At 39.4% G+C, this 10,804-nt stretch overlaps 2 protein-coding genes and 1 non-coding gene across 4 annotated transcripts in view; 2 read left to right on the top strand and 1 right to left on the bottom strand.

Annotated features, from left to right (window-relative positions):
- Window positions 1-776: 776 nt before the first annotated feature.
- On the top strand, window positions 777-3,323 carry LOC111602700 (larval serum protein 1 beta chain). The gene is made up of 2 exons (XM_023319936.2): window positions 777-986; window positions 1,051-3,323. The coding sequence occupies exons 1-2, from the start codon at window positions 777-779 to the stop codon at window positions 3,205-3,207; spliced, it is 2,367 nt and encodes a 788-aa protein (XP_023175704.2). The 3' UTR covers window positions 3,208-3,323.
- A 397-nt stretch (window positions 3,324-3,720) lies between these two features.
- LOC111603086 lies at window positions 3,721-3,886 on the top strand. Its single transcript, XR_002751658.1, has one exon. It is a non-coding gene; the product is annotated as a U1 spliceosomal RNA (small nuclear RNA).
- A 1,179-nt stretch (window positions 3,887-5,065) lies between these two features.
- LOC111602879 (protein pellino) overlaps window positions 5,066-10,804 on the bottom strand; it is a 29,264-nt gene continuing 23,525 nt past the window's right edge. The window contains exons 1-9 of one of the 2 annotated variants that reach the window (XM_023320209.1): window positions 10,050-10,099; window positions 9,868-9,960; window positions 6,941-7,172; window positions 6,288-6,479; window positions 6,034-6,222; window positions 5,849-5,947; window positions 5,633-5,786; window positions 5,391-5,568; window positions 5,066-5,318 (exon numbers count right to left, since the gene is read on the bottom strand). In XM_023320209.1, the coding sequence (XP_023175977.1) occupies window positions 5,192-5,318; window positions 5,391-5,568; window positions 5,633-5,786; window positions 5,849-5,947; window positions 6,034-6,222; window positions 6,288-6,479; window positions 6,941-7,172; window positions 9,868-9,960; window positions 10,050-10,084 (1,299 nt within the window). In that variant the 5' untranslated portion in view covers window positions 10,085-10,099 and the 3' untranslated portion in view covers window positions 5,066-5,191. Of the gene's footprint in view, window positions 5,319-5,390; window positions 5,569-5,632; window positions 5,787-5,848; window positions 5,948-6,033; window positions 6,223-6,287; window positions 6,480-6,940; window positions 7,173-9,867; window positions 9,961-10,049; window positions 10,100-10,804 lie in introns of those variants that run through there. The other variant, XM_023320227.2, reaches the window with a different exon arrangement.

Here is a 10,804-nt window from a genome sequence, read left to right as displayed (position 1 = left end):
TAAACTTAGATAGCAACATTTTTCTGCAAAAAAGAATAAAAATAAAAAACCTAAAATCATTTTTCAAAATAAAAAGAAAACTTTCATAATCTTGCATTGAAGTCTCCAGACATAATTAACTAATAGATAATATGCATGCAAGAACTACTCCATTTTAAACGTTATTAAGCCTCAGACAATAATATAAATCATGTAAATCCATTGTAAGTGGAAGCGAAAATCAAAAATCAAAAATCACATTAACAAACTGCTTCAATAGAGGCGAGCCCTTACAACAATAACTAAGTGGTAGACAATTGAAACATTGATGTCAATAAGCAGCTTCAACAAAGTTTAATTCAAAACTGCTACAAAACATATTCTAGAAATAAACTTGAAAATAAAAAAAAACTAAAACAAAAACAAATAAAATTTGCATTCAATTTTATACTAATTAGAGCAGACACACCGGATTTCTTCGTTGTTGCTTTATTCAAATTTCTTGCAATTATCGCATGGCAACGGGGCGATTGATAAGATGCGCCAGATGCGCAGCAATTTCGACAACAGATGCTCGAAGCACCTGAGATACACTCAGGTGACACTGTGAACCTTCACCCACAACAATTGCGCTAGATTCTGAAAGCTGCGTCAGCGTTCAGGTTCTTTTTTTGGCTATATAAGCCATGGGCTGGGTGCCGAAAAAGCAACAGTCTTTAGGCATTGGATCCCAGTTGTGTGTCTAATCCGGAGCAGTTGAGAAGGAGAAGGAGCAGGAGTACCTACGACATTTCAACATGAAAATTGCTATTGCATTGCTGGCCTGTTTGGGTCTGGTCGCTGCGGCCAGCTTCCATCAGACGCACGAGGTGAAGATCGCTGACAAAGCCTTCCTAGCCAAACAGAAGTTTTTGTTTGAGATCGTCTACCGTGTGGAGGATCCTTTGATGTTTGAAGAGTATATCAAGAAGGGCGATAAGTTCTACTTCGATGAGTCCTACTATACTGTAAGTAACTCGGCTATCCTTCTCGATCACTATATTTTAACATTGTTCAACTGCCGGGGCACAGCACTATGACATCTACATGAAGAAGTTCTATGAAGCTTACAAGGCGCATTCGCTGCTGCCCAAGGGCGAGTTCTTCGGCCAGCTAGTCAAGGCTCACGCCAAGCAGGCACGCGGTCTTTTCAACTTCTTCTACTATGCCAAGGACTTCGAGACATTCTTCCACAACGTGTGCTGGGCACGCATGCATGTCAATGAAGGCATGTTTGTCTATGCTCTGACTCTGGCCGTCATCCACCGTCAGGACTTCCATGGCCTGATGCTGCCCTCCATCTACGAGATCTTCCCACAGTTCTTCTTCAACAGCAAGTTTGTTTACGAGGCCGAGAAATTCGACTATGAAATGTGGACCAAGATGAACATGTACGAGAAGGAGTATATGGATGTCTACTACAAGGATCACAAACACTCCCACATGTATCAGACCAGCGATTACATGTACATGAAGGACTGGAAGATGTGGCAATGGTGGAAGCTGATGGGTTTGGGCGAACACTTTTACAGCGAGAACAAGTTCATCCTCCGTGAGAACATCTACGAGTTTAACCAGGACACCAAGTGGCAACAGATGATGAAGGATCTGCAGGTCTGGTGGATGCCAGTCGACTACAGTCGCGATCTTAATATGTACAACGAGGAATCCAAGCTGTCCTACTTTACCGAGGATTTGGGCTGGAACGCATACTGGTACTACCTGAACTTGGACTACTCCTTCTTCCTGGATGGCAACACCTTTGGACTGAAGAACGATCGTCGTGGTGAGCTGTGGCTGTACACCGTCCACCAACTGCTCTCCCGCTACTACATGGAGCGCCTGTCTCATGGCTATGGCGAAATTCCTGAATTCTCATGGTACAGCCAGATCGAGATGGGTTACGATCCTCAACTGATCTACTACAACGGCATTGGCTACAGCTTCCGCAAGAACTACTACGAGTTGGAGACCTACGGCAACTTCGAGATGCTCGACAAGATCACCGGTTTCATGAAGCGTGTACACGACATTGTTGACATGGGCTACTACAAGACCGCCGATGGACACATGATCGATTTGCGCAAGCCCGAATCCATTGAATACATTGGCAGCGTTATGCAGGGCAATGTTGACAGCATGGACAAGATGTTCTATCAATTCTGGTACATGTTTGCCCATATGTACTTCGCCGATGCCGACTACTACCAGATGGAGGTCTACCCCAACGTGATGCTCAACTTCGAGACAATGATGCGTGATCCTATGTACTACATGTTCTACAAGTCGATCGCCCAGATCTACTTCAAGTTCATGCACTACCTGCCCAAATACACCAAGGAGCAATTGATGATGCCCGGCGTCGCTCTGAAGCATGTGGAAGTCACCGAGCTGGTCACCTACTTCGATCTGGTTGACTTTGATGTGACCAACCTGATGAACGACAAAATGGTCTTCCATGATGGCAAGTTTGTCTGGGATAAGTCGCTATACGCTCGCCAGATGCGTCTCAACCACAAGCCATTCACCTACACCTACACTGTTGAGTCCGACAAGCCCGAGAAGGTTGTTCTGCGCGCATTCATTGGACCCAAATTCGACGAATTCGGCCGCATCATTTCGCTCACAGAGAACCGCATGAACTTCATGGAAATCGATGAGTTCTACTACGAACTGAAGGCTGGCACCAACATGATCACCCGCAAGTCCAACGACTTCTACTGGACCGTCAAGGACCGCACCAGCTACAGCGAACTCTACTACTACGTAATGATGGCCTTCGATGGCAAATACGATTTCCCTCTGGACATCAGCGAGGCCCACTGCGGCTTCCCAGACCGTCTCATCTTGCCCATGGGCTGGAAGAAGGGCATGCCCATGCAAATGTTCTTCATGGTTATGCCATACAACGCACCCACTAAACACGAACAGTTCTCAACCTTTGACTACACCTACTCTTGCGGCATTGGATCCGGCGCTCGCTTCATCGATGATATGCCATTCGGATATCCCTTCGATCGCGAGATCGATGAGTACGAATTCTACGTGCCCAACATGTACTTCAAGGATGTCCCCATCTACCACGTCGACAGCATGGAGCAGTACTACAAGTACAAGGGCTACACCAGCTACGGTCAATTCGACTACACTTTCTTCCATGACTACTACACCAAGTACTTCAAGTTTTAAGTGGAACGATAGACGACATAACGAGACACTTTTGATGACAGCGACCGAATTCATATGTGGAAATGATTGCAAATGTTAGATTGTAAGCTGAGCAAAAAGTGAAATAAACTTTCGAAAAACACAAACAACACTATTTTATTTTTAATATATTTAATATTCCAAGTAGAAACAGAATAGCAAACATTGTACCCATCTACGGACTGCAGGAAGATAAAATAGGACTATCCAGAAGATCTTCAAGTAAATGATTATTTTCAACAACTTACATACCAAAATATGTCAAAAAAATATTGCACACAATTATGTTTTTATAAACTCAGATGTATTTTCTTTTATAAAAGTCAAAAATTCCGTTGCATAAATAATTTTCTGCGTTCACAAACTCACCACCATTCACACTACTAAATTGTGTTGCATACTTTGAGGGAATGTATTTGATAAAAATGAACTTATAATTCTCAAGCGGTTTTAACAATAAGAACATGGTATGCCGAAGTGAGAGCTGAGTTAAGCATACTTACCTGGCGTAGAGGTTAACCGTGATCACGAAGGCGGTTCCTCCGGAGTGAGGCTTGGTCATTGCACATTCGGCTGAGTTGACCTCTGCGATTATTCCTAATGTGAATAACTCGTGCGTGTAATTTTTGGTAGCCGGGAATGGCGTACGCGCCGTCCCGACATACTTTAATCAATATGTGTTAGAAAGAACTGGAATATGTTTGTAAACTAAAACAACAATAATATAGAGACAGCTGTCAGTTAGTTTAAACTTAACAGAGTTACTTATGTTTTACAGACACAGCTTACATTGGCAAACTTGATACGCGCTTCGATAGCAATTGTTCGGCGGTTAGGCGATAGGTTTTGGCTGTAATCGAAAGCACTGCGCAACCCTGGCGAAACTTCTTGGCGCCCAAAATTCAAACACAAATAAAATTTTTATGCAATGCACGCTTTAATCAAAATATACACGCGTATGTAATTTGTATGTGTATCGCTAGATTTTTATTTTACAGTTTATTATATTTATTGAATTTTATTTGTAATGTGGTATTTGTTAACATTATCGCGTCCGCAATATTTCTTGAACACAGTGTGTTTTTTTGTTGAACTTTTCGTTTTTTGTTTGTTTTTCTTTGCATACAAAATTATAATACAAATAATTGTTTCATGTAACATAATAATTTATAATGTGTGTAGGCAGAAATTTTGTTTGTATATGGTTGTTTCTTCCAATTCCTTCTAATATTTGTTAAAGTCGGGCGACAAACTTTTTAAACTGTACATATTTTTAGAATTTTCCGTTTTTTTTTTTGTGTGTGAAGTGGTATTTGTAATTGTTTTGTTTTTTAGTTGTAAGCTCTAGATTTGGTAAAAAATACATAAATTAATTTGTTAGTTGCTTGTCTGTGCAAAATGGGGATACCATATTTGCTGCGATTGTTTTTGTTTATGTTGAAATTATGATTTAATCTAATACAGAATTACATATACAGTTTAGGCAGATATAAGCTTAAACGAGTACAATTTAATTAAACGAATCAAGTCAATTATGAGTTCGATTTTTGAATGCACATTGAATTTGTTAATTGAATTTTCATCATCGCTACGGAAATAATTTATACAACAGGCAAATATTTAAATAGGAAACAAAATATTTTTAAAAAATGTGTGGATGTTTGTATATATGACATGCAATTTGGGGTCTGTTGCATATAATTGATATTGTAAATGATTGCGTTTAAATAATTACTAAACATTTGTATTAGAGCAATTAAAGCAATTAACTTTCGCAAAATACATATATATATGCAATTTACTTTCGTTTTAAATTATATTTTCTTGAATTTTTCGTATTAATACATATATAATTAATTAATTATAATAAATAAAGCCTAGTTTTAATGCCTGCTTCAAACTTCGACATTGCTCAATTACTACAAATACATATCTACTATAAAGATGTGCATATACATATACAACTTTAATCTAAATTATCCTGGAAAATTAATTTAATGTAGCCAGTCGCGCCATCCAGCGGTGTCGCACAGAATGGACAAACGGCCTGAAAGCCATTAGTTCCGTGCGGTATTTCCACATTTGCCCAGTACCTGAATATAAACAAATAGTCACTTTAGAATGATTTCTTTCTTTGGGTAGTTTGACATGTGAATTGTACGAACTTGACAGTTTTTTCAGTCGCCATGTGTCCACATGGATTGAATGCGAATGTGGGTGCACCCACATCCACATAGAAGGCCGGCTCTAGGCCCATACACAAGGTAACAACAGGCCCCAATTCTAGGCACATAGGACAACGGCGAGCACCAGTATTCTCATCCTGACCCCAGTCATGATGACCTGTTGGACAAGCGATTCGTGATTTTCAATACAAAATTGTCTATTAAATGTTTCGTTAACAAACCTTGCACATGGCCGCAGTTTAAGTACACATAAGGCTGATTAACCTGATCACTAATATTTACTTTACGTGGTATAACCAATGTATTGAGGCCCACCGGGCACTGTGGACGACCAGCGTTAATGGCATCGATAAGCTTTTCCAAATCGTGTTTGGTCTGCAAATAAGACGAGTTGTTATTAAAGTCAATAGAAATCAAGGCTCATTTTTGTTTATTACCGGTGAATGCTGCAAGCCCTCGGCGGAACGCCAGAGCAGCGTTGCGCCGCAGAGATCAATGAGTGTGCCATCCTGCAAAATGTTGCATTCGTCATAGATCTGTGCAAAAAAGAGCATACATATAGATTAGATACAATTCATTTTTATCCTATAAACATATATATTCATATATATAATCAACGTACAGGCTGACCCTTTTGTTGTGCCGAACGCGACTCGCGCAGGCTGAAGACATCGCCACCCACGGAGCACTCGCGCCATAGGCCGCACTTGGCGTTGCCGCCACAGAACGAGCCCTTGGGATGCATTATTAACACACCGTTTGTGGTCAGACCGTCGATTTCCACATTATCTTGCCATTTGGTGGCCTTTTCCTGCCACAATAAAAGAGGTTCATTAGTATGAAAGTTGCATAATTAGTTTAGTTCAGTTTACTTACGCCCAAGAATATATTTCTGCTCGAATCAAATCCAGCGGCAAAGATTTTTGCCTTGGCGGGCTCACAGCGATTCACCAAAATTCGGCACGCGAAACGTGAAATCGTGCTCTGCATTACCTTCGCATCCTTCTTATCACCTGGCAACGTGTCCATTACAACAAAATCAATGGGCGATTCTGACGAACGACCCACCTAAAAATAGTTGAACAAAGGTCTGATTAGTCAAAGCAATCGCTGATTAGGCCCCCTTTGGTTGACCTAGTATATATCTATACACACACACACACGCACACACACGCACACACACACGCATACTTAATGCAGCACTCAACCGTCGTTTGATCAATCTATCAATGTTCAAATAAATGCCAAATCATGCAATATTAGTATTTCACTTGAAACTCGTAAGGAAGTGCAAATGAAATTGGACGCGTTGCCATGCCGGACTCGAAAAGGCAATCAATATAAATAACAAATATGTGTTCGTAGTTTACATGTCCGTTTTCTTATTGAGCTTTAAACCCCGTTATAGAAGGAGTGTTAAATATTTGTCAATCAGATTTCAGTTGCAAAGTCAAAGGAGAAAGGAGAGATTCTTTCAGAGTTTTATCGCTTTAATTTATTGACATTTTATTCCTTTTTTATAAACTCACCTGAAACATATCCGTTTCTGTGTCCTCCTTGTACTCAACAATGACGGCCTGACTGCGCGACAGTGTATACGATATTGAGTGCTGGTTAGCATCCAGTATAGCTTTCGATGTCTGTGGTGATTGTACGATATAGTGTTTGGATCGCTTGACGCCGCTCGGCTCCGTGCGTTTGTGCAGCACGAATTTGGAGCGCCGACGACCGCGATCGCCCTGCGGTAAGTAGCCATTGTAGCTGAAAGAAACGAAACAATATTTCACTGAATGAGTCTGAAGTTTTGGGGCTGATTTATGATAAAGGCAATGCATGCCTGCTGCGTTAGAGAGACGGCCCCAGTCAGCACATCAGCCTCCATTTTGGGACCTAGACTATTACGAAACACAGCGAGAACAATTTGTTTCATTCAGTTTATGGGTCAAGTTCTGCCTCGGTCGGCAATGTGTATACAGAATCAGTCATACCCCAGCCCCAGCCCCAGCCCTAGCCCCTGCCTAAGGCACGAATAATGAGTTGAAACACCACAAGAGAACTTTGTATATAAGAGTACATTGGCGAGTCAATAAGTTAATTGCCAGATCATTAGTGGAATTCTATGGGCTTCTCTGGCATAGAGGCAGAAGTATTTAAGTTGTCAAATGGTTTGCGCTATAAAAGATCTCTTAATAGCATTTGCGGCTGTCGATCGCACACACATCGCTCTTTGATTACCCAAAAGACACGCACGCTGCCCATCAAAGGGTTAGATCGAAGAGTTTATTAACACAGTGAACACTCGCTAATAGAAACTATTTCGATATGTCTATGTCTATCTGAGTTCAAAAAAATAGTTTTTATTGCTCAAAATAATAATATTCACTAATTAAATTAAAACAAATTGAGCTCTTTTTCATAGCATGGAACTTGAATGGTTTATTGTTAAATGTTTAGGTATTAACTGTATTTTTCTCTATTATTTTTAAAGTATTTCTTTACACTTATTTCCAAAGCATTAGCTAACAGAACACATAAATACCTAAGCACATAAAAACAGTTCCATTTCTACCTAAGTTTTGACAATCTAATGAGCTGACAGCCCACATAAAGTAGCAATAATAATGTATACGATTTTATTAACAAACGTGCCGATGAACCCAAGCCTTTACAGACACGGCATAAACATTGTGAATATATATAAAAAAAAACAATAATTACTAGGCTATTTCTATGGAATAGTATATCCAACACGGGATATATAAAAGCCTACACATGAAGTTCTTGGAAAATCAAAGTGAAAAAACAACAGAAATAATTCGAACAAAATAAACAAGGTCTGAACATAGTGGGAATTGTTGACATTTGAGGCCCGTAATTATATGGACACTAATGCTTGTGATGTTATGATATATTAATGGGCACATTTAAGAAGTTGTAAATGATATTTAACGCATTAGCGAAACGAAAAGACAACAAAACAAAAACCTAAACAGAAATGAAAGTTGTTTTGTTCAAATTTGACGGGCACAATTAAGACTTGGTAAAAAAATCAGACAAATGCCTTGACTGCTCTTGAATACTATATATGGAATGCCTTCACAATTGTCTTTATGTCATATTTCACTATGCAGCGGGAAGAAGACATTAGAATGGGCAGCAAATGGGTAATAATCTGTCTGTCTCCCAGTACGCAGCACATGAAAAATTGAGCAGCTGTAGACCAGGCTCCGCTGAGCCTAGACCTGTGTAAATGAGGAAGACACACTGCAGCACTTACACAACGATAAGCTAGAGCTAATGACAATGACTCAGGCTCAAGCACATTTGGCTCACGTGTGAGTCAGCTAACGCGTGCGCGCCGGGCAATCAGCGCAATGTCAAGCGTTTTGGTCAGACAATCAGACAACGAGACAGACAAACAGACAGCTGGACCGCCAACAAGATGTACAAGCGGCCGACGCAGCTGCCGGCTGAAATCATCAATCTCAGCCCGCTGCCGGCTCTGCAGCGTGAATCTAATTTATGTGGCTAACTGGCCGGCTGCTGCTCCCACTGACTGACTGACTAACCAAAACCAAACTGGTTGCGGCTTACAACGTTACAGAGCACAAGTTAAGCCTTTTGTTCTAAAGACGCGGCAACACGGTTGACTTGCACAGGTCAGGCAACACTGTACGCAGCAGGCAGTCAGGGCAGCGCACATTGGGGCAAGAGCATGGGAAAATTTAACAAAAACAAAATAATGAAGTACACAATAAAGATAAATTTTATTATAGTTTGTGAGATTTTGAGTAGTTTTATTATTACTTTTTATTTTTGTTTTTATTTTTATTATTTTTTATTTTTTTATTTTTTTATTTTTATTATTTTTTATTTTTTTATTTTATATATTTTTTTATTTTATTTTATTTTTTTTTTATTTTATTTATTTTTTATTATTATTATATTTTATTTTTTATTATTTGGATTTGGGTTATTTTACTGTTATTTTTTTTTATTGTTTTTTTTTTATTTTTTTAATTTATTTTATTTTATTTTTGATATTTTTTTAAATGGTGAGTCAATCAGTGCCTTGCTGAAGTTACCAATAGATCAATTGAACGAAAACCCAGCATCAGTAGTACAATACTTTAAGAGATACCAGATTACAATGATTTATAACTTCAGTCCTAAGCTAGACATATTTGTTTTGAAATTTTACTTTTGCTTAAATAAATGTAATCTAAAACAAAAATTAATCAGCAGAACTTTAAGCTAGGGACTTCGCTTAAGCCGTACAACTATTTTCCCATCTACACAATTGATTTTAAGCTGAAATTAAATAAAGCCCTATTTAACTGTCTTTAATCTGTAAAAAAAAAAACGATTAAACCTGTTGTAGCAGTGCAAGGGTATAGAAACTGCATTATCAATATTATAACTTATCTTGTCAATACCGTTTAATCATTGTACTTACCCAAGTATAACTAATTCACCGTATCGCAATCGGGGTTTGTCATGCCCATCGCCAGCATCTTCAGCCAGTATGGGAGATTCTGTTCCGTCGGTGCTGTTGATGCAAATAAAGAATATAAATCTTGAATTAGATCTAATGAAATGTTCAGTGCACAAAATAGTTAAGTAACTGCTGAGGCTGACCTCAAATCATATGATATAATATGAGCCGGCGCCATTTTGCTTAGGGCTTTGAAGGGGAACACAAACACAATAAAAGTAATATAATAAAAGATACTTTTTTTGTTTTGTTTTGTAAAGCAAAGCGAAGGCAAAACAATTTCAAAGTCGAAATAGAAATGCCAAAGAAATTGCTCATTTCCAAGCATTTGCTTCGCTGTCAGTTGGAGAATTTCTATCTCTATCTCTAGTCCCCTCCGTATTTCTATCTCTCTCACAATGTGCAACATGCATTACAATGCGTTTTTAGTTTGCCTTTTGTTCAACTCATAAATGTGTAAATTTGACACTGACTCTGTTAGCTGAAGTCATAGAAATTTCCATACACCTCATGTTACCTGCCCAGTCCACACTAATATCTAGTTATACGCTTTTGGGGCCAAAGTGTTAGTAATGAAAAGGCAATAGAATAGATAGCTCTGTATCTCATTAGCTGGAGAGCCGGCAAGCTCTCTTTTTTTGGGGCACGTCATATAATTATTTACTGCAATCTAATAAAGCAGCTCGGCGCCGGTTGACGCCTACACAAACAAGAGACACGCCTCACCCGATCCCTGCAACCAGTCCACGTGGCAACCGGCAACTGGCAACGGGCAAATGAATTTTACCCCGGTTTCAGCTGGACTAGACTGGGCCAGAGGGTGGCCTGGGCGCCTGGCTGACGAAATGCTTTGGGGTTGCATTGATTTTTGCTCGTTGCATTTAAACTTGCTCCCCTT

Source organism: Drosophila hydei, unplaced genomic scaffold (assembly GCF_003285905.1).
Source record: "Drosophila hydei strain 15085-1641.00,03,60 unplaced genomic scaffold, DhydRS2 tig00008121-arrow-pilon, whole genome shotgun sequence".
In the NCBI taxonomy this organism is placed as follows: Eukaryota; Metazoa; Arthropoda; class Insecta; order Diptera; family Drosophilidae; genus Drosophila; species Drosophila hydei.
This window is presented reverse-complemented; position numbering and strand designations above follow the sequence as displayed.

What these genes read in the sequence shown, in the direction of transcription:
- LOC111602700 (XM_023319936.2), top strand. Translation starts at nt 777, where the DNA reads ATGAAAATTGCTATTGCATTGCTGGCCTGTTTGGGTCTGGTCGCTGCG. An exon ending in TCGATGAGTCCTACTATACT is followed by an intron (nt 987 to 1,050) that starts GTAAGTAACTCG and finishes GCCGGGGCACAG; the next exon opens with CACTATGACATCTACATGAA.